The sequence below is a fragment of the Sus scrofa genome, chromosome 5 (genome assembly GCF_054392235.1).
Source record: "Sus scrofa isolate SSC_HxYL_T2T_F1_AM1 chromosome 5, Sscrofa_HxYL_maternal_Yorkshire_Landrace_v2.0, whole genome shotgun sequence".
NCBI lineage: Eukaryota > Metazoa > Chordata > Mammalia > Artiodactyla > Suidae > Sus > Sus scrofa.
In genome coordinates, this window is record NC_139387.1 from 108,827,295 (window position 1) to 108,855,013 (window position 27,719).

Sequence of the window (27,719 nt, forward strand, 5' to 3'; positions counted from 1 at the left end):
TGGTGGGAAAAGCAAGCAGTAAATGTAAGGCTATGATATTTAAACTACTGTTGAATTGACTGTTATAATTGGGAATGCATTAATGATTACTTTCTTGATGATGCCGGATTAAAATTTTTTTAACCCAAGTATATAAAGAATAAAAACAAAATTCAAGTGCAATAGTTTATTCACACCATACAGTAGTAGTATCTGTTCTCTGTGCCTTTAACTGCCTTGGCAGTTTCTCTGTTAGATTCTTTCAGGTTCTCTCATGCCATAACTAGAACTTGTTCCCAGTGACTTTTAAAGATTGGATCATTACCCAGTTATTTGGTTTTAATTTACTAGAAAATTCTTTTATAAAGAAAAAAGTATGCTTTGCACATAATGTTGGTTTCTGTTTTCATACTTTCAATCTTCATTTCTTTACCTGTCTTATTTTAATTGGCTTTAGTATGATTTCATTGCTCCCATCATGCCTGTGGTGGAATCAGTAGATCCTGCATCATGGAGGCAGGGCTTGCGCAAGACTGGCATTGTTCTTGTGCCCAGTAAGGGTGAAAAGTCTATGGTGAGGCATTTCTATGTGCAAGGATTTATATTAGGTTACAGCATAACAAGTTTAATGTGAATATTGATTGGTTCCAAAGATGCATGGTTTTAAGTCCTTATGCTGTGCTCATTTCTGTTCTCTGGATTTGCATCATAATTTTTCTGTGTGATACAAAGTGTGGAGTGTGTTTTCTTAAATCTAACATCTGGAAAGGTCATATTTCCTTTTTCAGTTTTAGATCTTTACATTTTTGACTAAGACATTAACCTACTTGGTAGTAAGTGTTTCTCCTGAAACTATTAACTGTAATTTTAAACATCCTATCTCTAAGCTTGCCATTTCCAGCTTAAGGACTGACCAGGCCTAATAATTTTTTTCCTTTTCTTTAAAAATAAAAAACAGTTTCCAACTCCAGCTACAAAAATTTCTCCCAAAGAAGAAGAGAGGAAAGATGAGTCTCCTGCATCCTGGAGGTTAGGACTTAGAAAGACTGGCAGTTACGGCGCCCTTGCGGAGATAACCGCATCTAAAGAGGCACAGAAAGAAAAAGACACTGCAGGTGTTATACGTTCAGCTTCAAGTCCTAGACTTTCCTCCTCTTTGGATAATAAAGAAAAGGTAATTATTTCACAATTTGATTTCTATAAAAACTATAATTTGTTTTCCAGGAAAATCAAATCTATTGCGTTTTCAACTATGTATCATTGGATTTTTGTGTCAACTTAATTCACCTGACTTCATGAATTATATGATAATACAAGTGTACCTCCCTTAAACACATGCCTGTGTGGAATTGTAGTAATTGGGAAGATCAGATGTATTTGCCTAAAACATAAATTATGAGACTATACTCAATTAAAGGAATCCTTTATTCTGTTGCTAATTTATAATAAAGCGTATCAAGGAGCAAGATTATTTATTAAGGAAGGTTTTCAAAGTGTATGAGCACATTTATTCTGGAATGTGATTATACTCACAGGGTGCATTTACCTAGTAACTGCAATTTCTTTACCAGCTTTTTCTTTTTCTTTTTCTTTTTTTTTTTTTTTTTTTTTTTTTGTCTTTTTTTGCTATTTCTTGGGCCGCTCCCGCAGCATATGGAGGTTCCCAGGCTGGGGGTCGAATCGGAGCCACAGCCACCGGCCTACGCCAGAGCCACAGCAACGCGGGATCCGAGCCGCGTCTGCAACCTACACCATAGCTCACGGCAACGCTGGATCCTTAACCCACTGAGCAAGGCCAGGGACCGAACCCGCAACCTCATGGTTCCTAGTTGGATTCGTTAACCACTGTGCCACGGCGGGAACTCCCAGCTTTTTCATCTGATACATCACAGCTTTGTCTTAGTGAGCAATTAATAACTTTTTTGAAAAGTAGAATTAACCTGCATTAAATAGAATGTACCACAGTTCATTCAGTGTTATTTTACGTATATGGATTATTTTCTCTTGCAGTTTTAATGCTTGGATATTTTTTTTCCCTATAGTGTTCTTACTTTATATGTAGTCGAGTTTACATGGGTAAGAAATTCCGAAGTGGGAGTTCCTGTCGTGGCGCAGCAGAAATGAATCTGACTAGGAACCATGAGGTTGTGGGTTCGTATTCCAGGCCTCGCTCAGTGGGTCAGGGATCCGGTGTTGCCGTTCCGTGAGCTGTGGTATAGGTTGCAGACATGGCTCAGATCTGGTGTTGCTGTGGCTGTGGTTGTGGCTGCGGTGTAGGCCGGCAGCAACAGCTCTTATTGGACCCCTAGCCTGGGAACCTCCATATGCCGCAGGTGTGGCCCTAAAAAAAAGACAAATTCAGAAGTGGAATTTCTCATTAAATAATATTAATATTTTTATTTTGTATGAAATTGTCGCCCGGTTATTTTCCAAGGTCTTGATGCCAGTGTAATGAGAATACTCAGTTACCATTGTTGCTGCACTCTCATCCAGATTTAGATAAATAGAAGTAATTTTTTGTTTTGCATATTTTAACGTTATATTTTTAAAACATAGAATATCAAGATAGTAAATAGTTTGTATAACATAAATATTTAGGACTCACCAGTGAACCTATTGGAGACCTTATTTCTCTGAAAGAAGTAAGGATATTTTGTTTTATAATACTATATTGCTGTAAATAATGTTACAGAAATTTTAGAAAAAGTCCTTAAAGTATGGAGAAATTTTTCTTTCTTATAATGACCTAACTCTAGATTAGAAAGGGAAAGAAAAGAAAATTAATTCGAACAGGCTGTCAGTGCTTGTAGTACTTAAATATTGGTAGACAGCAGTTTCCGAGTTTAGCTAGGAATTATGGAAATATTATAAAATACACTGTGATGGCTATATAATTATATATTGTTGGATCCTCTTTCCTTAATACTTGTCCCAGCGCCTATGATCATCATACAGATTTATTCTCACTTTTTTTCTCCCTGTTGTGTAGGAGAAAGACAATAAAGGAACAAGGCTTGCATACGTTGCACCTACAATCCCAAGACGACTCGCCAGTACATCTGACATGGAGGAGAAGGAAAACAGGTGGGTTCATTGTGATTTGCTTCATGTGTTTACTCTAAAATCTGTACCGTCTGGCCTGAGAGTTAAAATGTGAGCGTTGTTGGAATTCTGTGGGATGTGGGTTTCAGGAAGAGCCAGAGGGTGTCCTAGTAGGAGAAACACCAAGAACATGGCACTGAGACAAGGGGCAGGCACGGCCTACTGCTGAAAGAGCCAGCGAAAAGACATGGTGGGTGGAACAAAGTGAGGGACAGTGGCGGCCCTCCAGGTCACAGGCTCGTATGTGCCGTCCAAGTGTTTAGGACATGATAGAAAAGGAGAAGGAGCACAGGAAAGCCCTTAATCACTCTCAGCACTGTAGGTTGTTTCTTCCTACTTCTCAGCACGTAGAGGATGAGAACTTTTTTAACATAATTATAATCACGTTATAATATCCATTCTTGTGTCTCGACTTTTTCCTTCACCTGAGCTCTCATAAGCAGTACATATATTAGTATATATTTTCAATAACCTTTTTTTTTTCATCAGTACATAGTGTTCCATAGAGTAGATCTGCTGAGGTTCAAGTAACCATTTCCACTCGCCCATCTGTGGACATTTAAATTGTCTAACACCAACTATAATGGAAAAAGTAATCATTAAAAAATAAATTGTGTGGTATTTTGTGATCATAAATAAAACTTTTATGAACATCTTAATATCCCCCTTGCAGTTAGGATTATATCTGAGGGATAGAAGCCTAGAGCTAGAATCGGTTTCCCCTGTTAATAACTGTTCCAAAGTGTTTTTCCAAGGAATTTTGCTAGTTGATACTTTTGCTAACGTTAGTTAATGTACAGCTCTTGTAACCCTATTTTGAAATTACCTACCAGCATCTGAAAGATACTCTTTTCACAGAGATTCTTTAGGTTTGCGAACAAGTAGTTCTTATACAAGAAGAAAGTGGGAAGATGATCTCAAAAAGAATAGCTCAATTAATGAAGGATCAACTTATCAAAAAAGGTAATAACATAATTCTTCAGTAACTTCTGTGTATTCTTTTACTAAAATATGGAGCAGTTTGGAGCCCTTAGTTTAACACAATATTAAAAATGTACTTTTATTAAATATGCATTTGTTTAAGTAACACTTCAATTTAAAGACAGAATATATATTTAAAGATGGGTGAAAATATGCTCCACCTTACACCTTCCTATTTGTTTTTTAATTAAATTTGATATACTGTGAAATATCTTTTAGATTGTGGCATATTAGAAAGGAGCTTGTTATATAATCATATTGAAGCCGATTATGTAATTGATTAAAGCAGCTGAAATAGATAAGTGATTTAATTGATCTCACTTGGTGACCTGGAGAGTTTCTGCTTGTCTTAGAACTCAGAGCAGTGGAGATACCTTGAATTGGAATGTTGGTAATAGCATATTGGAGAGGGAGTGGAAAACCTATGCATTATTTTCTCTGCTAAAAGCAACCGAAAAGAAGCATAAAAGATCAACAAGTGTAATATAGGCATGGGTCGCTCATACAGATATGACCTGTTGCTAAAACAATTTTCTTTAAAAATGTGAAAAGTCTTGACTTTCCCTGAGTAAACCCAAACCAAAATGTTTTTCTCAGACCCAACCTAGCATGACCCTATGGTCTGCAACAGTTCCAGAAATGTACACTATCAGAGCATCTCTGAATCTTGCTGGCGGGTGGAGGGATGCCTCAAAATGATACACTGCCAAGTTAGTGAAATCATATGGACTCTGGCAAGTTGTAGACGCAGCTCTTGGTGCTGGAGCCGGTGTTATATTCAGGAACACAATTTTTTAGATTTTCCCTGGCCGTGCGAATCTGTGTAGTGCATAGGCATTAGCTGTAGAATACACATACCAACACATTCTATATAGATATGACTCTTTCCTTTAGTTGCTCCTTTGGTAGAAGACAAGACGATTTGATTAGTTCTAGTGTTCCAAGCACCACATCAACACCAACAGTTACCTCTGCAGCTGGGCTTCAGAAGGGCCTGCTTTCCAGCACAAGCACTACTACAAAGATTACAACGGGTTCTTCCTCAGCAGGCACACAAAGCAGGTGAGTCACAGATCCATTTTGTGTTCAGACCTACTGTGTGCTTACGTTTGTGCATGCGTTCTTGTTTAGAAGATTGTGGGGCTCTGGATTTTTTTCGCTGACCTCGTTTCAATTATTGATAAACAAAAATTGGTCCTGAAAAGAGGTGATCGTGCATGATCTGGAGGGAATTACGTTCCTGACTTAACACACTTCCCTGAATTAGGTGCTGGAAATGGACGTTTCTCTTTGACAGCTCGTTTGGTTCTTTGTTGAACGATGCCTCCCTTTGTGTTTTAAAAAAAATCCATCCCTGTGGTTTTCATGTTTTCAGCTGCTTGAAAGTGCTTTCATTGTTTAGCTGTTTTCCTTTTCTCTTTTTGTGCTGCTGCTTTTGATGTCGTAGTACCTCAAATCGTGTATGGGCTGAGGATAGTACTGAGAAAGACAAGGACAGTGTTCCCACCGCCTTGACCGTCCCTGTCGCTCCAGCTGTTGTCAATGCTGCAGCCGCTACCACAACCCTGACCACCACTACTTCTGGCACTGTCTCCTCCACCTCGGAGGTCAGGGAGAGACGCAGGTGTGTAAAGGTTCTAACAGGACCGCTCTTACGTCTTGCCTCGTGATCGGAGTTGTCCGTTTGCTTTTGTTTTTAATCTTTGTAAGTGGGCGATCATCTCTTCCGTTGGTTAATACGTGAGATAAGCTGCAGTGGCTCAGAACTGTGGAAAGTGATACAGTAGCAGTTACGAGCCTTTGAGCGTGGTGACCCACCTCTGACAGAAGGGATGTTCTCACTCAAAAGCAGTGAGCTAGACAGTCGGCCCCGTACCTAGCTGTCCAAGGTGGCTTTGTTTTCTTTTTACCGCTGCACCCGTGGCCTGTGGGCGTTCCAGGGCTAGGGATGGAATCGGCGCTGTAGCGGCTGGCCTGCACCCCGGCCACTGCAACGCCGGGTTGGCGCCACGTCGACAGCCTGGGCCACAGCTTGCAGCTGTGGACGATCCTTGATCCACTGCGTGGGGCCAGGGCTCGAGCCCACGTCGTCAGGGACACTACGTCAGGTTCTTAACCCACGAAGCCACCATGGGAACTGTTATCCTAGGTTTTTTGATGGTTGTTATGATTCAGAACATTTTTGTGATGAAAATCTAAACACGTACAATCATACTCATGGAAAACGAGATGTAACATCATAAAAACAGGTCTTTTTATTGTTCTTATTGTTCCTCCACACAAGCCCCATTATTAAGAAATTTGATGAATGCTTAACTGTTTTCGTTGTTGTTATTTTTGAGAATTTCATTTAAAAATTCTCTTGGTGGAGTTCCCGTCGTGGCGCAGTGGTTAACGAATCCGACTAGGAACCATGAGGTTGCGGGTTCGGTCCCTGCCCTTGCTCAGTGGGTTAAGGATCCGGCGTTGCCGTGAGCTGTGGTGTAGGTTGCAGACGCGGCTCGGATCCCGCGTTGCTGTGGCTCTGGCGTAGGCCGGTGGCTACAGCTCCGATTCAACCCCTAGCCTGGGAACCTCCATATGCCGCGGGAGCGGCCCAAGAAACAACAACAACAACAACAAAAAAGACAAAAAGACAAAAAAAAAAAAAAATAATAAAAAATAAAAATTCTCTTGGTGAAGAATGGTTTCTTATGTGTGTATGTGAGCCAAATAATTATGTTTAAAACATTTACTTAGTGTTTTGTTTGTTTGTTTGTTTTTTTTTTTTTTTTTTTTGTCTTTTTGCCGTTTCTTGGGCCGCTCCCGCAGCATATGGAGGTTCCCAGGCTAGGGGTCCAATCGGAGCCACAGCCACCGGCCTACGCCAGAGCCACAGCAACACGGGATCCGAGCCACGTCTGCAACCTACACCACAGCTCACGGCAATGCCGGATCCTTAACCCACTGAGCAAGGCCAGGGACCGAACCTGCAACCTCATGGTTCCTAGTCGGATTCGTTAACTACTGCGCCACGACGGGAACTCCACATTTACTTAGTTTTAATTCTGGTACCAAGAAGGCACTCGTTAATTAAACTTTTTAAAAGGTCTGTGGATGTATTTCTGTGCTTAAACATATTCACAATAATTGCTCACTTCTTGCTATTGCAGCCAACTGGTGTAGAGTCATAGATGTGGAAAGGAATTTAGGGTCTTCTGTGATGTCCTTCACAGAAGGAAACTGAGGCTCAGAGTATCGGTGGCTTTCCCCCTTTACACTGTAGTAAGGGTGAGAGCTAAAGCTGGGCCCAAGACTACTGGATCATCAGTGCAGAGTTCTGTCTGCAGCTGACGCAGAACCCCAGCTCTGAATTTGCTTTTCCCTCTTGAGAAAGAGCATCTTGGGAAACTACATGTAACCCTTTAAGATATTTTAGTCTTGCAAAATGAGCTACGTACCTGATATTTTCCCTAACTAAAATACCGACCAGATGAATTTGGTTTTATTTCTGGCACATAGTGTTCATATACAGACAGTCTGTCTCTGGGGCCGAGCAAAGTGCATGGTCTGTTGTGAGGCGTAGCATTCGTGCAGTAGTATTTGTGGCGAATAGATGAAAGGTATCAAAACATTAAGTATTTTGAAAAAAGATTAATTTAAAAAATGTTTTCTCATCATTGCATCTTTAGTTTCTATCTATAGATTTATGATTCATTTCTATTTTTAGGGTGAATTTAATGATACTCCTATGACACCACTATAAAGTTAGCATTTTTTTATTTGAAAACCAGTACAGGCCGCATCATATTTTAATTATTCTTGCTTTGTCGTTCTCTTAAATTTAGTCAGTTTTAGGTTCTTGAGGTGTTTTCATTGAGATCATAGGGCCAAAAAAGTTAGAGGAACATAGACATTCATCATTCTCTTTTTTAAAAAAAAATGAATTTGAGGGCTTTGCTTTTTTGGAAGGTGGGAAGTCAAAGGGGGAAAGGGTTAGGAGTTTTTTACTCCTTACTCTGCCTTAATCCTAAGGCTCGCATTCTTTGCCTGTCTTCTTCTGTACATTGAAGTGGGGGGGGGGTTTGTTTTTCTTTTTTTGTTTTTTGTCTTTTCTGACCTTTTAGGGCCGCACCCACAGCATATGGAGGTTCCCAGGCTAGGGGTCAAATCAGAGCTGTAGCCGCCGGCCTACGCCAGAGCCACTGCAATGCCAGGTCCGAGTGGAATCTGCGACCTACACCACAGCTCACGGCAACACCGGATCCTTAACCCACTGGGTGAGACCAGGGATCGAACCCACAACCTCATGGTTCCTGGTCAGATTTGTTTCCTCTGTGCCACGACGGGAACTCCTGAAGTGTTTGATTTATATAGTTTTTAACTTCTAGAATCCTTTCTATCTCTAGCATTCTATACTTTAAATTTTTTTTCCAATGACAGTTAAAGCTTAATGAATGTCTCCCCAGAATCATCAGTTATTTCAGAACAGGCAAAGTATGATTCTTAATCTCAGATTTCTTTGTTTTTTATGTTGTTGCAGAAAGTTGTTTCAACTTTTTAGAATTAATCTTAGAAGACATTAAATACTGAGAACTGAATACTTGGCAGTATTATCAGGACAGACAGATACTAATAACACGAGAAATAAATATGTATCTATTGATATTTTTCCCCATCTCCACTACAGAAATTTGTCTTACTTGTTTCAGTGATGTTCAATATTAATGTTTGTGTTTTGTTTCACATCAGATAATTGTTTGCGGTTTTGGCCTCTTCTTGTCTTTTAATTAAATTTCACTAATGGTTTCGAAATGTACGTGGTTGAAAATTTGCCCCCGAAATGTATATATGATGATTTAAGAATATATTGTGACTGAAAGACATTGATACATTTATGCCATTTTTAGGTACTCTTACATATGCACTTTTAGGAATTATGTAGTTTACCGTGGACTCTGTTAAATTCCACGGTATTCTTGAATTTTTCTGTTTTTATTAAAATTTCTAATTGATAAATTAGGGGAAGCAGGCATTGGGGAGTAGAGAGGAGAAGCCAGCTTTAAGTAGATGGTGCATAATAGCAAATTCTTGTGTTGTTTAAGTTTTTCTAATCCTCCACAGTCTTTTCAAACTCTAAAACAGTTCCTTTCTAATAACTTCATATTTATGGTATGAATTCACATGGAAATGTTGGTTTGGTATAGCTGTTTTTTCTGTCATTTCCCTTGGCTCAGCCAGCTCCTATTTGCCCACTTTTCTTCCCTGTGGAAGGAAAAATGCTGAATGAGAAACAAGGGTTGGTATTCAGTTTTTTAGAGGTGTAGTTTGGTTAACTAACCAAAGCATAAATATTATAAATAAATATAAATATTTCAGCCAATAAATGTTGGTGAAATAAATAATACATAAAATAATTGCTTTTACTGGGGGAAAAAAGTTAATTTTAAAAAAGCATAACGGAGTTCCCGTCGTGGCGCAGTGGTTAACGAATCCGACTAGGAACCATGAGGTTGCAGGTTCGGTCCCTGCCCTTGCTCAGTGGGTTAACGATCTGGCGTTGCCGTGAGCTGTGGTGTAGGTTGCAGACGCGGCTCGGATCCCACGTTGCTGTGGCTCCGGTGTAGGCCGGTGGCTGTGGCTCCGATTGGACCCCTAGCCTGGGAACCTCCATATGCCATGGGAGCGGCCCAAGAAATAGCAAAAAAAAAAGACAAAAAAAAAAAAAGCATAACATTTGAGTTCAGAAAATACTGAGCAGTCTAAGACTAGCAAGCAAAATTATATATCGTACGTAGTTGTAAGAAAGAGATCCAGTAGGACAGTGTAACATAAAGTGATTGAAGCAGCAGCAGAATTTGGTATATTCTGCCATATTTTTGATGATCAGCTCTTTGGAATTAAAAACATAAAAAATGTGAGTTATCTATCTTCTCTTCCTAGAGGTCTGCTCTGTCTAGACAACCAAGGGAGGAGAAAGGAACTGAATATCAGATGGGCTGTCAAACACAGAAAACATATCGTGCATGCAAATTGATAGACTGGTTTTTTATGCTAATATGGAGCACACACTTGTATGAAAATTTTCAGTGAAGAGATTTTGCAATCTTTCCACTGGTAATTTTTATTCCCCTAACCAGCATATGTTAAGCCAGATGTGATACGTAGCTCTGTTAGTGTTTGTGGCAGCCTCAAACTGTTGAGACGGAGTCAAGGCTCTTTGGAGGAGAAAGTGATGGTTGATAGTGCTATTTGCCGTGAGGGTAAACAGCCGTAATGGCAATGAAAATTTCCCTGTTTTAAACTAAATCTGAAAACTCTGATCATACATAATGGGAATCAGAATTCACAGTTCATGTTCATTCATATCTTTGGAGCAGCTCATGAAATGCCAGAGTGATGCACGCAGCCGTCTGGGCTGCCGTAAACTTGAATTTAACCAGATTCGCCATCACATGTAGGTTTCCTCTCTATTGCTTTTTTCTCCTCGTCTGGTAAAAGTCCAAAGGGCAATCGCTTGCATAGGCCAGCAGGTATATAAGTAAATGGTAAACGAATGGATAAAAAAGTTGCCATTGGACCATATTTTACAAGCTGTTATTTCCAGAGCACTTTTCCACACTTAACAGACGTACTTAAAGGATCTGGGAAAATGCTGAGTTAAGCACAGTTAAAACAGCTTTCTTCCCTCAGCCCTTTTCAGACCCTTTAGTTAATATATTATTTCCTTGGAGAAGGTGGGAAGGTACAGCCTTCTCCGCATTTATATAACCAACTTCTACAACAACCAATACAAAAATTGTATTCCTGAACTAATGTTTCTCAAACTATGATTTAAATTTTATCAGTTATCCTCTTTCTTGTCCCAGAAAATCACTGGAGTTGTTATAAAAATGAGGACGTGTCTATTACAGCTAAATAAAAACCTCAAAACTCAAGAAAATCGATTTATAGACAGAATGGAAATAATAAAACAATGGGGGAAAGAAGCATCCAGCTTTTGAGCATCATAAAAGGGAGAGAGGGCAGGTCTCCCACCAGTTGTATTCATCTCTTTGGATCTGCACATTGGTACAGGTGAAGCCACATGTAGCAGAATTTCAACTAAAAGAAAGTCAGACTAAGGAAATGGTAATAAATGTTTTATTTAGTGAATTTTCCCTTGCCTTCCATTTTCCAAGTAACAAACTATTAAAATTTTAATTTTAAAAATTAAATTTTATGAACTTAAATCAGTACTAATATTTTAATAGACACCAAATTTGGTAAGATAGAGCTCTTCAGTGAAATGCTTCGATTTGATGAGCTGTGCCGTATTGATGAGATGAATATAGTGCTACTATGATAGAAAAAAGACAATCATTCAAGATATTCTAAAAACCTAGAAGTAAAAAATGATAGAAAACCAAAGAAAAAAGAGGAAAAAAAGTTGTATCATTATGATAGAGTGCCGTAAATTCTTCAACCAAATAGAGAAAGGTGATATTTTCTCAAATGATAAAAACAACCAAAGTCAAAATATAGAAAGTGATGGGATTTTCATCTTTCTCTAAGTTTGCTGGAAATCTCATTCAACTAGAAACACCCCTTTGAGAATTTCTTGACTTACCTTGCTTACAGTTTATGTGTAATGAAAGTGGAATCAAGGAGAACCAGTCTTTAGAACTAACTATAACAATAAGTCAGACTTAATTGATGAAATTGAGGCAACTAGGATCCTGGGTGAGAAATGGCTTCGTCGTTTTAGGATTAGTTATCCAGGGAGGCGAATCCTCGGAATAATGAATCATGCATTCTAGTTTTAGAAAGTCATGACTCCAGAGAGCAAGAAAATGCATTCTTATGTATCAGAAAGAATGAGGGTTCTTTAAAAAGAGTTCTGGGGAGGTCCCGTCGTGGCTCAGTGGTTAACGAATCCAACTAGGAACCACGAGGTTGCGAGTTTGATCCCTGGCCTTGCTCAGTGCACGGTGTTGCCGTGAGCTGTGGGGCAGGTCGCAGACGCGGCCCGGATCGTGCTTTGCTGTGGCTCTGGTGTAGGCCAGTGGCTACAGCTCTGATTCAACCCCTAACCTGGGAACCTCCATGTGCTGCAGAAGCAGCCCTTCTAGAAAAGGCAAAAAGACAAAAAATAAATAAAAATAATTCTGAAGAAACGAAAATAACTCTGAGTTTGAAGATGTGTTGTACTCTCTGAACTTAGAGTTTTAAAGGACACAGAAAAATAGAAGATAAGGAAGGCATGAAACCAAGAAATTCCGAAGTTTGTTATAAACATGTGAATAACATCAGGGAGGTTAAAGAGCAGAGTGCATTACAAAATTGAGAGGAACACTAAAGTTAGCAAAAGAGCATTTAAAGAAGTAGCGTTTGGAAATAGGGACAGGTGGTATAAACTTGATACACTGTTTTGGTTTTTGTGGGTTTTTTTGGCTTTTTGCCATTTCTAGGGCCGCTTCTGTGGCAAATGGAGGTTCCCAGGCTAGGAGCCTAATCGGAGCTGCAGCTGCCAGTCTACACCAGAGCCACAGCAACACTGGATCCAAGCCGCGTCTGCAACCTACACCACAGTTCACGGCAACACCAGATCCTTAACCCACTGAGCAAGGCCAGGGATCGAACCCGCAACCTCATGGTTCCTAGTCGGATCGTTAACCACTGAGCCACGACGGGAACTCCAAAATTTGATACACTTAATTAAACAACAGAAAATAGAAATACTCAACTTCAGAATGTTCTCTGAGAGATGGGAGCTAGATAGTAATATAACTAGATAGTGTTAACAATTCTACTTCCCAAATACTGATCATTAGAGGGAGGTTTTCTTACGTTGCAGGGCTCTCTGTCTTGTCTTTGCTTGTGTGACCCTTTAATTCATTATTTACCTCTTGACATAGATTGTTTGTTTTTGAAATCACGTACCTATGACAGGATGGAACATGAACATGGGCTTGGATTTATAAGATCAAATTTAGTGAAGATAAATGCCACATTCTCTTCTCTGTATCAGAAAATCTAAGATCCAAGAGTAAGATGCTGATTTTAAGGTAGTTCATGTATAAAACCACCTAAATTTTTAGAAAACTTAAAGTATGAAGAAGAGTATGATGTCTGCCAATGTTAATAAATGCATGGTGATGAGAATACAGGGAGTGCTGCTTGCTCAGCATCATTCTGTATCCTAAATGGCGCATTCAGGCCTAACCATTTTATCATAAAAAGACATTGAGATCTAAGACGAGTTTACCACATCACATCGCATGTCATCTAGGGTGGGTTGCAGGGAATCAAGGAAGTAGCCAGGAGGAATGAAGTTACTTAGTGTTTAAGAAACAAAACAAACAAACAAACAAAAACCTACCCTGTGGCTAGGAAGAACTGTAAAAAATGTATGTTAATATGAGTAGTTCCAATCTAAAAAACTCTTAGGACGTCATTGTTGAATTTCGGATGGGACTGACCGTTTTCGGAAGACTCTTCCTTAAAATCCATTAAAAGACGTAGCTGTTTCGTTTGTGCCCACTTGTCTGTGATTGCTTTCACAGGTACTGAATCTGCAACTAACAGCTTTTATTTGTTACTGTAGATCATACCTCACTCCTGTTAGAGATGAAGAATCTGAATCCCAAAGAAAAGCAAGATCTAGACAAGCAAGACAGTCTAGAAGATCCACACAGGTATATTTGATATACGTAATACATGAAAGTTCAACATAAATTACACTTCCCTTTTTCACTGTTGTGTGAAGATACTGAAGTCAGTGTATGATATGAGTAGATATTAAAAGATAGCAGCTGCTTTAGTAATCCTGCTGAAGCCTTTTGTATATAACTGTGCTGTTGATTAGCGTATGCTGTTGGAGTTCTCTGAGTATTTATTTTTCTACTCCTAATACAGCATCTGGCTCAGAATATTTGATAAGTGTTAATCATAGATGAATCACACATGATGTCTGAGAAATCCGTGAATTCCCAATGAGGATTCAGGTTAGATCCTTGGCCTCACTCAGTGGATTAAAGATCCCGCATTGCCATGAGCTGTGGTGTAGGTCACAGGTGCGGCCGGAACCTGGTGCTGCTGTGGCTGTGGCTGTGGCCAGCAGCTGTAGCTCCAGTTCAACCCCTAGCCCGAGAACTTCCATATGCTGCAGGTGCAGCACTAAAAAAAAATAATAATTCTATGAGTATTTGGAATGGGTGGGAAATAGGTCTGTTATACTGTGTGTATCAAGAGGCTGATGCTCAAGTGTGAGAAAAATACCACTGCAGCTGGTTATCGTCTTCTCACCTCTTCCCTGCCATTCAGATTAAATCTCCTCCATCCCTTTGTGCCTTCTCTTTGGTGTATTTGAGGAGCTCCAACGTCCAGGCTCAGCTGTTTAATCCTTACCATTACTTATATTTCAGCTAAACTATGCTTGCTATAATCTTAACATATTTTTTTGTCTTTGTACTTTCACTTCTTGAAATCCATCCTATTCTTTTCAAGACCTGACCTTCAAAAATTATTTTTTACAATAATACGTACATTGGCTTTTCCTTCTTTCTCTAAACTTGTTGAGAATATTCATATAAATACCATATATTCATGTAAATTCATATATTCATATGGTATTGATGTCAGTTCCTGTGTTATTTTGTTAATTTCTTGAATGTAGAGACAATTTCTTACACATATTTTCTTTCTTTCTCAGTACCTTTTTTTTTTTTTTTTTTCTTGTCTTTTTTTAGGGCAACTCCTACAGCATATGGAAGTTCCCAAGCTAGAAGCTGAATTGGAGCCACAGCCGCCAGCCTATACCACTGCCACAGCAATGCCAGATCCAAGCCTCATCTGCGACTTACACCACAGCTCACTGCAATGACAGCTCCTCAACCCACTAAGCGAGGCCAGAGATCAAACCCATGTCGTCATGCATGCTAGTCACGTTTGTTACTACTGAGCCACAGAGAAGTCCCCCCAGTACCTATTATTGTGCTTGCTTGTAATGATTCTTCTTAGAAACCAATTCAAACATGCATATTTGACTTTTAATGCATTCGTATGTAATTTATCTGCTTATAAAGTATCCCTTTGAAATAAACTGTAATATCTCTCATAATTAAATTTATCTTTTTTGTGTTCAGGGGGTGACATTGACTGATCTTCAGGAAGCCGAAAAAACAATAGGAAGAAGTCGTTCTACCCGAACCAGAGAACAAGAAAATGAAGAAAAAGAAAAAGAAGAAAAAGAAAAGCAGGATAAGGAGAAGCAAGAAGAAAAGAAAGAATCAGAAACATCTAGAGAAGATGAATATAAGCAGAAGTACTCCAGAACATTCGATGAGGTAATAGAATCCCAGCAACACAGCTGGGTCAAGTGGTGTGGATAGTTTATATGAGTCCCAGCATGCAAGAGATGAGTGTACTAACAAGCCGTATGCAAAAAACTCAGAAGGATTTTAACTGGAAGTCGGAAGTACTTTGGCATTTTTGGAACATTGCTTTTCCTTTGAAATGAATCTAAGTGTTGTATATGTTTTTACCTGTGTTTAATATTTCAAAAGGGGGTTGATTTTAATGTTTCACAGACTTACCAGCGCTACAGACCAGCCTCCACTTCCGGTTCAGCCACTCCATCCTCTTCGCTGTCCACCATGAGCAGCTCACTCTATGCTTCAAGTCAACTCAACCGGCCGAACAGTCTTGTAGGTATAACTTCTGCTTACTCCAGAGGATCAACAAAAGAAAATGAAAGAGGTAAGAAGACCAAATTTCGAAAACACTGTTTTCCTTCAGATAATTCTTTGAGTTCGTTTTTCCTAATTAATAGTTTTAACGGAAGAAATATAATCTCAAACTGGGGCTTATTCTACCTAAACAGAACATGACGATTGAGAATGAGAAAAGTAGAAAATAAAAATAGAAAATTATATGGTCTGGCATTGAATTCTCTGTCTTTACAGCCTAAGAGTTCATGAAAGTCTTTATGTCCATCTGCATATAAAAGTCAGTGTAGAAAAACTGGTACGCGAGACTATTTCTAGAAGCAGGTTATTAATCTTAAGTAACTTCTTCTTTTATTTCTCTTATTGAGGTGTAGTTGATTTACAGTGTGATAACTTCTGCCCTACAGCAGTGTGGTTCAGTTATAGACACACAAACCACACACACATACTCTTTTTCACACTCTTTTCCGTTATGGTTTGTCGCAGGATACTGAGTATGGTTCCCTTCGCTATACAGTAGGACTTCGTTGTTTATCCATTTTATGTATAATGGTTTGCATCTGCTAATCCCAAACTCCCAATCCATCCTTCTCCCACCCCCCTCCCCTTGGCAACTGCAAGTTCTCTGTGTCTCTAAGTCTGTTTCTCTTTTATAAATAAATTCTTTTGTATCGTTTTTATTAGATTCCACATATAAGTGATAAATGATATTTGTCTTTCTCTGTCTGACTTACTTCGCTTAGCATGATAATCTCTAGGTCTGTCCATGTTGCCGCAGATGGAATTATTTCATTGTTGTTGCTTATGGCTGAGTAGTATTGCATTGTATACATGCACCATGTATTCATTCATCTGTCAGTGGGCATTGAAGTTGCTCCCATGTCTTGGCTATTGTGAATAGTTCTGCTATGAACATAGGGGTGTGTGTCTCTTTTTTCATTATAATTTTGTCTAGATAATATGCCCAGCAGTAGGATTGCTGTATCATATGACAGCTATATTTTTAGTTTTCTGAGAAACCTCCAAACTGTTTTCCAGAGTTGCTGCACCAGTTTATGCTCCTTCCAGCAGTAGAGGGGATTTCCTTTTCTCCACACTCTTTCCGTTGTTTCTTATTTGTAGATTTCTTTAAATGATGGCCATTCTGACCAGGGTAAGGTGGTACTTCATTGTAGCTTTAATTTGCATTTCTCTAAAAATTACGTTTCAGGACATTTTTAGCCTGTTATGTAGATCGTGTAATGTCTTTGCCAGAACAGAAGTGTTGTTATGCTTATTTCTTGAGAAGTAGATCTCTTTCTCAGCTATCTATTGGTGTACTGATGCTAACTATAACATTTCCCATTATTTTGTATCAACTTCCTATTTAAACACTAGTTATCTCTTATGCAAGGAGATCCTGCTGAGTAGCCTTGAGAACTTTGTCTAGATACTCATGTTGCAACAGAACAAAGGGTGGGGGAAAAATTGTAATTGTAATGTATACATGTAAGGATAACCTGATCCCCTTGCTGTACAGTGGGAAGATTAAAAAATTAAAAATAAATAAATACATAAAAATAAACACTAGTTATCTCTTAGATAAGAGATGAGTACTAAATAAAGTTAATCCTAATTTTAGGCATCTCATATTTTAAAAGCATAACATAGTATTAGTCGTGAGAATATCAGTAATTGTATGGGACTAAACTTCACAAAAGTAAGTTTTTTTCAATTTTCAGCTTGCTTTTCTTGTGTTGGTTGTTGAGATATTTCAGTTCTTTAAACCATTAATTGTGAGGCCCACATAATGTTTGTAGAAACTTTGAACCAACATTTAAAATTAAGGTATTTGCATACAAGTTCCTCTCTTGAAAAGTTGGAAGTTTTGGCGACACTGCATCTGAATTCTCCCATGTCAGCAATTGACTAAAGCGAAGTAGTAGCAGCCCCACTCCCACCCCCTTGGGAGAGCGCCCCCCCCCTGGCCATTTTACCCTTCATGTAACCTCCATGGCCGCTGTAGATATTGGTGTTTGAGACTTTTGCTCTAAAGTATATCTAAAAACACATTTAAAACCCCTATTAATACTACAATTTGGGGCTTTCTTTTACTTTTAACTCTGCTAATAACATAAGGAGTCTTTTCATTTTTAGCATTACTTTGTTTCATATATGTCTACTTATTTTAAAGCATATTCAGAGGCCCTAATAACTCTTCTCATACGTCTGAAGCTCTTTAACTGTCCCAGGGAGGGAATAAATTTGAAGACTAACATTTGTTTATGTTGGGTTTTTTTTAATAAAAGATAATTTTTTTTCTAGAGGGGAAAAAAAAGGTTTGCTCTTAGATACAGATAGAAATGAAATGAATTTTGTATTCATTCTACTACTCAGTGAGGACCGGGAATGGTAGACGCAGAAACGGATAAATTTTTATGATGCCTAATCGCAGTTCCATCATTACAAGCTGTTTGGTTTTTTCTTCTTGAATTGTTAATTTGGGGTGTAATAACTATCTTCTTGTCAGGCATTAATAACTGGGGCCCCTTCTCTTTGTACAGTTCAGGTGTTTTCTGTTCATCACACGTTATTAAGTGTATCTTTTAAGCAAGATTTGTGTTTTAGGCACTGGAAAAATGAAGTTGTTAAAATGTGCTCTCATCTTGATCCTCAAGGATATATATGTATCTAGTGGGAGATAAAGATTGATATTTAAACCAAGTGTTACAGGAGCGTTGAGAGGAGCAAAAATTATTGCTATTTAGAGAATTTTAGAAGGCTTCACAAAGGAGATTGCCTTAGAACTTTTTTGCATTTACTTTGCCAAATATTGTCAAGATGCATTGCTGCCATGTGATTCTTTTTAATCCTTAACAGAAGGAGAAAAGAGAGAAGAGGAGAAAGAGGGAGAAGATAAATCACAACCTAAATCTATCAGAGAGCGACGGCGACCACGAGAAAAGAGAAGATCTACAGGCGTTTCATTTTGGACACAAGATGTGAGAACCTCTTAAAATATAACTACTTGGTAGTGTGCTTAATCGTCCCAAGAGTATACACTAGTGATTTCTTAAATGCCTCAGTTTGTACATTCTGGAGATCATCATTGTGGTTTTAGCGGACTTATTTAAATCAGAAGAGTTCTTTATAAAGGTAAATAACTACTTAAACTTCTGATACTACTTAAAAGCGAGAGTACCGTCCCAATTTTGGAGTAAAAGTAATAATGGCTACCGCTGAGCGTACAGATGCTGATTATTGTATAATGGCTAAACTGCCCATTTGTCTTAGTGGTTCTTGAAAGAAAGATGTTTTACGTTTAATCCCGTTTTCATGAATACAATTATAGACATAACAGTTATTTCCATTTCATTGTGATACTGGAAAGAAGTAGTGCTTTACTTATTTGTAAATTATAGCAATCCTATAAAATGTGACTTTTTTTTCCCTTGGTTGGTGATTGTATGCCTGACATCGCTGTTCACCTGCAGGAGAACGAACTATAGGGAAACACAGTTAATGTGAAATTTATACTGTCAGTACAACATTCATCTAGAGAAGGGCGTAAATAATTTGGTCTGGGGGGGATTTTTTTTTTTTTTTTTTTTGTCTGAATTATTTTTTCTTTTAAAAAAGTTTTAATATAGGAAAATTCAAGGAGTTCCCGTCGTGGCTCAGTGGTTAGCGAATCCGACTAGGAACCGTGAGGTTGCGGGTTCGATCCCCGGCCTTGCCCAGAGGGTTAAGGATCCGGTGTTGCCATGAGCTGTAGTGTAGGTCGCAGAGGTGGCTTGGGGCTGGTGTTGCTCTGGCGTAGGCCAGCGGCTACAGCTCCGATTGGACCCCTAGCCTGGGAACCTCCATATGCCGTGGGAGCGGCCCAAGAAATGGCAAAAAGACAAAAAAAAAAAAAAAAAAAAGGAAAGGAAAGAAAAATTCAAGCGTTAAAAAAAAAAGTGTATGACCCCCATCCCAGGTATTCATTGTTTAAGCTAAATCCCTACCACTTTCCCAACTCATTATTTTAAAGAAAATCTTAGTTATATCATTTCATCTATAAAACTTTTGGTATGTATTTTTAAGAGGAAGGACTCCTTTTTTGAAATAATTAAAATTTTATTTTTTTTTTTTAATTTTATTTATTTATTTATTTTTATTTTTTTGTCTTTTTGTTGTTGTTATTGTTGCTATCTCTTGGTTCTTGGGCCGCTCCCGCGGCATATGGAGGTTCCCAGGCTAGGGGTTGAATCGGAGCTGTAGCCACCGGCCTACGCCAGAGCCACAGCAACGCGGGATCCGAGCCGCGTCTGCAACCTACACCACAGCTCACGGCAACGCCGGATCGTTAACCCACTGAGCAAGGGCAGGGACCGAACCCGCAACCTCATGGTTCCTAGTCGGATTCGTTAACCACTGCGCCACGACGGGAACTCCCTAAAATTTTATTTTTAAAAAATAATGAACAAGTTCCTATTGTAATTCAGGGGTAGCAAACTTGACTAGTATCCATGAAGATGCAGATTCGATCCCTGGCCTTTCTCAGTGGGTTAAGGATCTGGCTGTGGTGTAGGCTGGCAGCTGTAGCTCCAGTTCAGCCCCTAGTCTGGGAACTTCCATATGCTGCCAGTGCAGGGCTCCCCACCCCCCACAAAAAAGATAAATTAGTAAAATAAAATAAAAAATAACAAAAGAAACCACAATTCTTTATCACATAGTAAATAATCACAGTATCATGATCATGTTTCTTTTTGAATAGACAATAAAAATTGTATATCCAGTCAGGTTTTTCTTATTACTCAATGTATTTTATTACATTTATACTTGTACAACGATCATCACAACCCAATTTTATAGCATTTCCATCCCAAACCCCCAGCGCATGCTCCCACCCCCCGAACCTGTCTCATTTGGAAACCATACATTTTTCAAAGTCTGTGAGTCAGTGTCTGTTCTGCAGAGAAGTTCATTGTGTTCTTTTTTTAAATTCCACATGTCAGTGATAGCATATGAATATCCATTCAGTTTTAATGTCCTTTTGGGTCATATTGCCACAAATGGTTGTTGTAATTTTTTACTTTGCTGATTTGATTAGGATCCAGATAAGGACAATACATTATGATTAGTTATTTCTTCAAGATCTCTTTTAGTGTGTGTGTGTGTGTGTGTGTGTCTTTCTGTTTTTTTTGTCTTTTCTAGGGCCTCACCTGTGGCATATGGAGGTTCCCAGGCTAGGGGTCGAATCGGAGTATAGCAGGTGGCCTACGCCAGAGCCACAGCAACTCCAGATCCAAGCCACGTCTGCAGCCTACACCACAGCCCACAGCTATGTCAGATCCATAACCCACTGAGCAAGGCCAGGGATCGAACCCACAACCTCATGGTTCCTAGTCGGATTCGTTAACCACTGCACCACGACGGGAACTCCCCAGGTCTCTTTTAATTACTCCCTCCATCTCGTTTTTTCTTACAGTTATTTTTTTAATGGACTTGGTAATCATTTTCCTGAAGTATAGTTTAACATATTCATGTGGAGTTTTCTGTTGTTTGTGTGTTTTGCTTTTTAGGGCCACACCCATGGCACATATGGGAGTTCCCAGGTGAGGGATCGAATTGGAGCTACAGCTGCTGGCCTATGCCACAGCCACACCCACAGCAACACAGGGTCGGAGCCACATCTGCACCCACAGCACAGCTCACAGCAGTGGCGGATACTCAAGTCGCTGGGCAAGGCCAGGGATGGAACCCCCATCCTCCCGGTTCCTGGTTGGGTTCGTTAACCCCTGAGCCACGACCTGAACTCCCTCCGCTCCCTCGTGTGTTTTTTTATATTTCCTATAAATCGGTAGTTTCAAGTAGAAGAATGATCAGATTCTGGTTCACTGTCCTCTTGTCAAGATGTTTTGCCCTCTGTCAGGAAGTACCTGAGATCTGGTCGACTTTAATTGATTGCCCAGTAGCATTTTAATAATAGAAAAATCAAACCTCACGGTCTTAGCACCTTAACATAGTAAAACTTACTACTCAAAAATTCTTATCTTTTAATAACTTATCTGTACTAGGAGTTTAATAGGAAAAGTTATATTTATTAAGTATTATTTTTCCCCTTCTGGAGTCATGCGCTTACCAGCATTATAAGAACTCTTCCTGAGATCCACATTGGCAATACTCGTCTTTTGAGGTTGAGCTTGCGCTGAACTGTGTTCTAATCAGTCATCAGCACAGGGCTCCTTTTCCCTTCACAGCCACATGACCGAACCTCTGCCAGACTATGCACTGAAAGAGGCAAGGGCTCTGTCAAAGAAAGGGTGGTGTGTAGTTAGGCAAGTTTTTGCTCTATTATTAGATTTTCTCTTTTTTTCTTTTTTTTTTTTTTTTTTTTTTCCAGTTACTACTTTGCAGGACCTCTGAGCCTCCCCACTTTTTTTTTAATGCAGTGAATTTTATTATATTTATAGTTGTACCACCATCATCCCAACCCAATTTTACAACATTTCCACCCCAAATCCCCAGCCCATCCCTCCCCACCAACCTGTCTCCTTTGATAACTGTTAAGTTTTTCAAAGTCTGTGAGTCAGTTTTTGTTCTCCAAAAGGTTCATTGTATCCTTTTGTTAGATTCTACATATAAGTGATAGCATATGATGTTTGTGTTTCACTGTCCAACTTCATTTAGCACGATAATTTCTAGGTCCATCCATGTTGCTGCAAATGCCGTTATTTCGTTCCTTTTAATGGCTGAGTAATATTCCACTGTGTATATGTACCGGTTCTTCTTGATCCACTGCTCTGTCAATGGACATTTAGGTTGTTTCCATGTCTTGGCTGTTGCAAATAGCTCTGCAGTGAACACTGGGGTTATCTGTATCCTTTCGAGTCATGGTTTTCTCTGGATAGATGCCCAGGAGTAGGATGGCTTGATCAAATGGTAATTCCATTTTTAGTTTTTTGAGAAATCTCCGTAGTGTTTTCCACAGTGGCTGCACCAGTTTACATTCCCACCAACAGTGTAAGAGGGTTCCTTTTTCTCCACACCCTCTCCAGCATTTATTGTTTGTTTGTTAGTTTACAAACTTTTGGATGGTGGCCATTCTGGCGGGTGTAAAGTGGTACCTCCTAGTAGTTTTCATTTGCGTTTCTCTAATAATGAGTGATGGTGAACATGGTTTCATGTGTTTTTTGGCCATCTCTCTGTCTTCTTTGGAGAATTGTCTGTTGAGATCTTCTGCCCATTTTTTGATGGGGTTGTTTGTCTTTTGGTATTGAGCTGCAGGAGGGGTGTATATATTTTGTATATTTTGAAGATTAAATATATATATATAAAAATATATATATATATTTTGTATATTTTGAAGATTTGTCAATTGCTTCATTTGCCAATATTTTCTCCCCTTCTGTACGCTGTCTTTTCATTTTGTATAGGGTTTCCTTTGCTGTGCAGCAACTTTTAAGTTTAATTAGATCCCATTTGTTTATTTTTGTTTTTATTGTCATTACTCTAAGAGGTGGCTCTGAGAAGATACTGCTGTGGTTTTTGTCAGAGTGTTCGGCCTGTGTTTTTCTAAGAGTGTTATGGTATCCAGTCTTTATATTTAGGTCTTTAATCCACTTTGAGTTTATATTTTTGTGTGTGATGTGAGAGAATGTTCTAATGTCATTCTTTCACATGTTGCTGTCCAGTTTTCCCAGCATCACTTATTGAAGGGACTGCCGTCTCTCCGTTGTATATTCTTGCCTCCTTTGTCATAGACTATTTCACCGTAGGTGTGTGGGTTTAATTCTGAGCTTTAAGTCAGGAAGCCTGATTCCTCCAGCTCAGTTTTTCTTTCTCAGGATGGCTTTGGCTACTCTGGGACTTTTATGCTTCCAAACAAACTTTAAAATATTTTATTCTAGTTCTGTGAAAAACATCCCTGGTAATTTGATAGGAATTGCATTGAATCAGTAGATTGCCTTGAGTATTATAGTAATTTTGAAAATATTGACTCTTCCATGGTGTATCATTCCATCTCTGTGTCTTCTTTGATTTCTTTGATCAGCATCTTACAGGTTTCATTGTACACGTCTTTTGTCTTTTTAGGTTTATTCCTAGGTATTTTCTTCTTTTTGATGCAGTGGTATAAGGGATTGTTTCCCTGATTTCTCTTTCTGATCTTTCATTGTTAGTATATAGAAATGCAATTGACTTCTGTGTATTAATTCTGTGTCCTGCAACTTTACAAAATTCATTGATGAGCTCTAGCAGTTTTCTGGTAGCATCTTTAGGATTTTCTAGGTATCATATCATATCAGATCACTGTATCTGCAAGCAGTGATAGTTTTACTTCTTCCTTTCCAATTTGGATTCCTTTTATTTCTTTTGCTTCTCTGATTTTCCAAGACTTCGAAAACTGTATTGAATAGTAGTGGTGAGAGCAGATATCCTTGTCTTATTCGTGATCTTAGCAGTAATTCTTTCAGCTTTTCACCATTGAGAATGATGTTCGCTGTGGTTTGTCATCTATGGCCTTTATCATGTTTAGATAGGTAACATCTATGCCCACTTTTTGGAGGGTTTTTTAATCAGGTGTTAATTAGATGGTCATATGGCTTTTATTTTTCAGTTTGTTTATGTAGTGTATCATTCGGATTGATTTGTGATATTTAGAAGTCCTTGCATCCCTAGGAAAAATCCCACTTGATCATGGTGTGTGATCCTTTTAATGTATTGTTCAATTCAGTTTGCTGATATTTTGTTGAAGGTTTTTGTATCTATGTTCATTGGTGATATTGGCCTGTGATTTTCTTTTATTGCGACATTTTTTTTTTTTTTTGGTTTTGTGTATTTGGGTGATAGTGGCTTCATAGAGTGACTTTGGAAATACTCTTTCCTCTGCAAATTTTTGGAATAGTTTCAGAATTACAAGTGTTAACTCTTCTCTGAATGTTTGATAGACTTCACCTGTGAAGCCATCTGGTCCTAGACTTTTGTTTGTTGGACATTTTTTAATCACAGCTTCAATTTCAGAACTTGTATTTGTATCAACAGATTCCCTGGCCAGTCTTCCTGTTGGAGGTTGGGAAGAGCAAGGAGTCAGGATATTTATTCCTCCATCTGCCCTTGGCAAAGATTACAGCTCTTGTCAGCACTTCCTTCCCTTTCAGCTGCCTCTCGTGTTCTCCATTCCACTGTTCTCCCATGAAATAGTATATATACACAATCAGTTCATGTTGTGGAATTCATCCACTTTTATTAATAAGTAATACTAAGTGATAACAGCATTGATTTCTCCTGTTCACTTAGTAACTTCACATATCATTTTTGCTAGGTACCACATGATAGATTGTGCAAAGATTCTCTCTCATTCCTTAGGACAGTTCTGTAACATTTTTATCCCCAGTTTTTGAATGAGGTAACTACAGCTTAAAAATTTTCTTAATAAATTTACTCCAGGTCACATAGCTGAAAATAGCTATACCAGTATGAAATAGGATGGTTTAGTTGGATTTTTTTATTATTATTATATTTGATTTACAGTGTTCTGTCAATTTATGCTGTACAGCGGAGTGACCCAGCTATACATATATATATACATATACATATACACACACACACACATCCTTTTTTCACGTTATCCTCCATCCTGTTCCATCCCAAGTGACTAGATGTGGTTCCCTGTTCTGTACAGCAGGATCTATTGCTTATCCACTGCAAATGCAATAGTTTGCATCTACTCACCCCAAATTCCCAGTCCATCCCACTTCCTCCCCCTGGGATGGATTAGTCTTAAAGCCTGTGGCTTTTTTATAGTGAGCCTGAACCAGTTATGTTTAAATGCAACTTCTTTTTTTTTTTCTTTCAATTCTTTAAGGTTTGTTGAGATGTTCAAGTAGAATATTCTCGTTGCCTGGAGTCTAGGCTTTTAGCCTGCTAAGACCTGAGTTTTCTATTTCGTGTGCTGTAAACTCCCAAGAAATTTCTAGATGGTGAACTACCTAAACATAATAGAACTGTTGCATAATCTCGCCACATTTATAGAATAAAGCTGTGAAGTACATTCGGTATCATTGCAATATAAAATTAAGTGTCTTCTTTTTTATACTAAGCCTCCAGCTTCCTCATCCCCAGTATGTGCTTCCTAAATCAGAATGTTAGGTAGGGAGTTCCTTTAACGGTGCAGTGGAAACGCATCGGACTAGGAACCATGAGGTTGCTGGTTTGGTCCCTGGCCTCGCTCAGTGGTTAAGGATCCGGCGTTGCCCTGAGCTGTGATGTAGGTCGCAGACGCGGCTGGGATCTAGCTTGCGTGGCGCTGGCGTACACTGGCAGGTATAGCTCTGATTGGAGCCCTGGCCTGGGAACCTCCATATGCCTGGGAACCTTCCCTGGCCTCCTAGCCTGGGAACCTCCATAGTGTGGCCCCAAAAATAGAAAAAATTTAAAAAAGGATGTTAGGTAGGTGGTCTTTCTTGACCGTGTGTGCTAACCTACGGAAATTGTACCATGTAGACAAAACTGGCTTCCTCTAAATAGGGTAGAAAAATTCCCACTTAAAAAACAGTTTTCCTTTTTCCATTTCCTGTTAGAGTTTTCTCAAGGATCATTTTAAAATAGAAAAGCCCTAATTTAATATTAACTGAAGTTTATTTTTACTTTTCTCAAACAAATTGGCAATCTGTTTTAGAGCGATGAAAATGAACAAGAACAACAATCAGATACGGAGGAGGGGTCCAGTAAGAAGGAAACGCAGGTAAATACCGTTTTTAAGGGGTGCTTTTTACTTGTATTTATGTTTATTCATGCGAGACAGTTACTGCACACGCTTGTGCAAGCTGGGGATAGATGACCATTGGTTTTCTGGGGTCGGGGTTGGAGGCACTGGAAAGGGGCACAAAGAGTATTTTAAAGACACACAGTGTTACATTAGTTTCATGTGTAGGAAGTTGTTATTCCATATTCGTATCTAGTATCTAGTGTAATGATCAGTGTAAAGAGTCTAGTTAACAGTTGTCACCACACAGAAGTACAAATTTTTTTTATTGTGAGAAGAACTTTCAGAATCTAACCTTAGCAGTTTATACATTGGAATGACATATTGAAAACTGAAATTTAACTCCAAAATTGTTAATTATTATAAAACTAAAAAATAATAAAGCATTACATCAAAAAAAATAAAATAAAAGGAAGCAAGTACAAAATTGGTCTTGCACAGGAAATTTAAATAGACTTTAGTAGGACAGTTTTAGTCAAACAGTCCCAAAGGAACCCAATGATTTCAGAGTGCATTTAAAGATAAATATAATGGGAAGATAAAATATCTAAATTCTGAATAGTGACTTTATAGAAGATTACAGATTCCAATGACTGTTTCAGTAGAAGGAAAAAGAGCCAGAGATGACCACCAAAAAAAAAAGTTCTTTGACTCCAGTAAGACTGTTTTATCCTGTTGATTATTTTACCATTAGATAAGAAGAGTTGATGGAACTTAACCATGGCATACCACTTGCTTGAGAAAATTAGTCATCATTTCCTATCCCCTTATTGCTAAACTTGAAAGAAATGTACTTTCTGGATTTCCAGAAAGTAAATTTTAAACAATAGATATATATACTGTTGCAGTAAAATACTTTCGATGTTCATTTGTTTTTCTCTTATGTTATTGCCTCAAAAAAAAAATTGGAAAAATAGCTGCTTTGAGATGTCATATGATAAATTTGCATTTATTTCTTAATGTAAATATGTCGTTACTTTCTCCTGTTAAGTGGGTATAAGTAATGGATATGTGTCTTAGCCCCTTTTTTTCCTTCTCATGAAACAAACTATATATGATGACATTTGTAGGAATTCACAGAATATGACTATATTGCCAAATGTAATTACATAGTATTGAACATGTAGAAATACACAAAGACTGTTCTAGAATTTCTTTCAAAGAACAACCACATTGAAGTTAAAGTGTGTATAATAAACAGGGGTTGGTGTGAAAATCGTATTGATGTTATATTTTACTTG

The 27,719-nt window shown here is 38.6% G+C and overlaps 1 protein-coding gene across 10 annotated transcripts in view; it reads left to right on the forward strand.

The window, feature by feature from the left end:
* The window catches only part of PPP1R12A (protein phosphatase 1 regulatory subunit 12A), a 151,833-nt gene that overhangs the window by 106,849 nt on the left and 17,265 nt on the right, over positions 1 to 27,719 (forward strand). For 4 of the 10 annotated variants that reach the window (XM_084957774.1, XM_084957771.1, XM_084957773.1 and 1 more), the window contains exons 10-19: positions 938 to 1,153; positions 2,969 to 3,063; positions 3,940 to 4,044; positions 4,957 to 5,124; positions 5,510 to 5,686; positions 13,628 to 13,718; positions 15,168 to 15,368; positions 15,612 to 15,780; positions 18,609 to 18,730; positions 26,392 to 26,457. In XM_084957774.1, the coding sequence (XP_084813900.1) occupies positions 938 to 1,153; positions 2,969 to 3,063; positions 3,940 to 4,044; positions 4,957 to 5,124; positions 5,510 to 5,686; positions 13,628 to 13,718; positions 15,168 to 15,368; positions 15,612 to 15,780; positions 18,609 to 18,730; positions 26,392 to 26,457 (1,410 nt within the window). Of the gene's footprint in view, positions 1 to 436; positions 554 to 937; positions 1,154 to 2,968; positions 3,064 to 3,939; positions 4,045 to 4,956; positions 5,125 to 5,509; positions 5,687 to 13,627; positions 13,719 to 15,167; positions 15,369 to 15,611; positions 15,781 to 18,608; positions 18,731 to 26,391; positions 26,458 to 27,719 lie in introns of all 10 variants that reach the window. The other 6 variants (XM_084957776.1, XM_084957780.1, XM_084957781.1 and 3 more) reach the window with 5 other exon arrangements.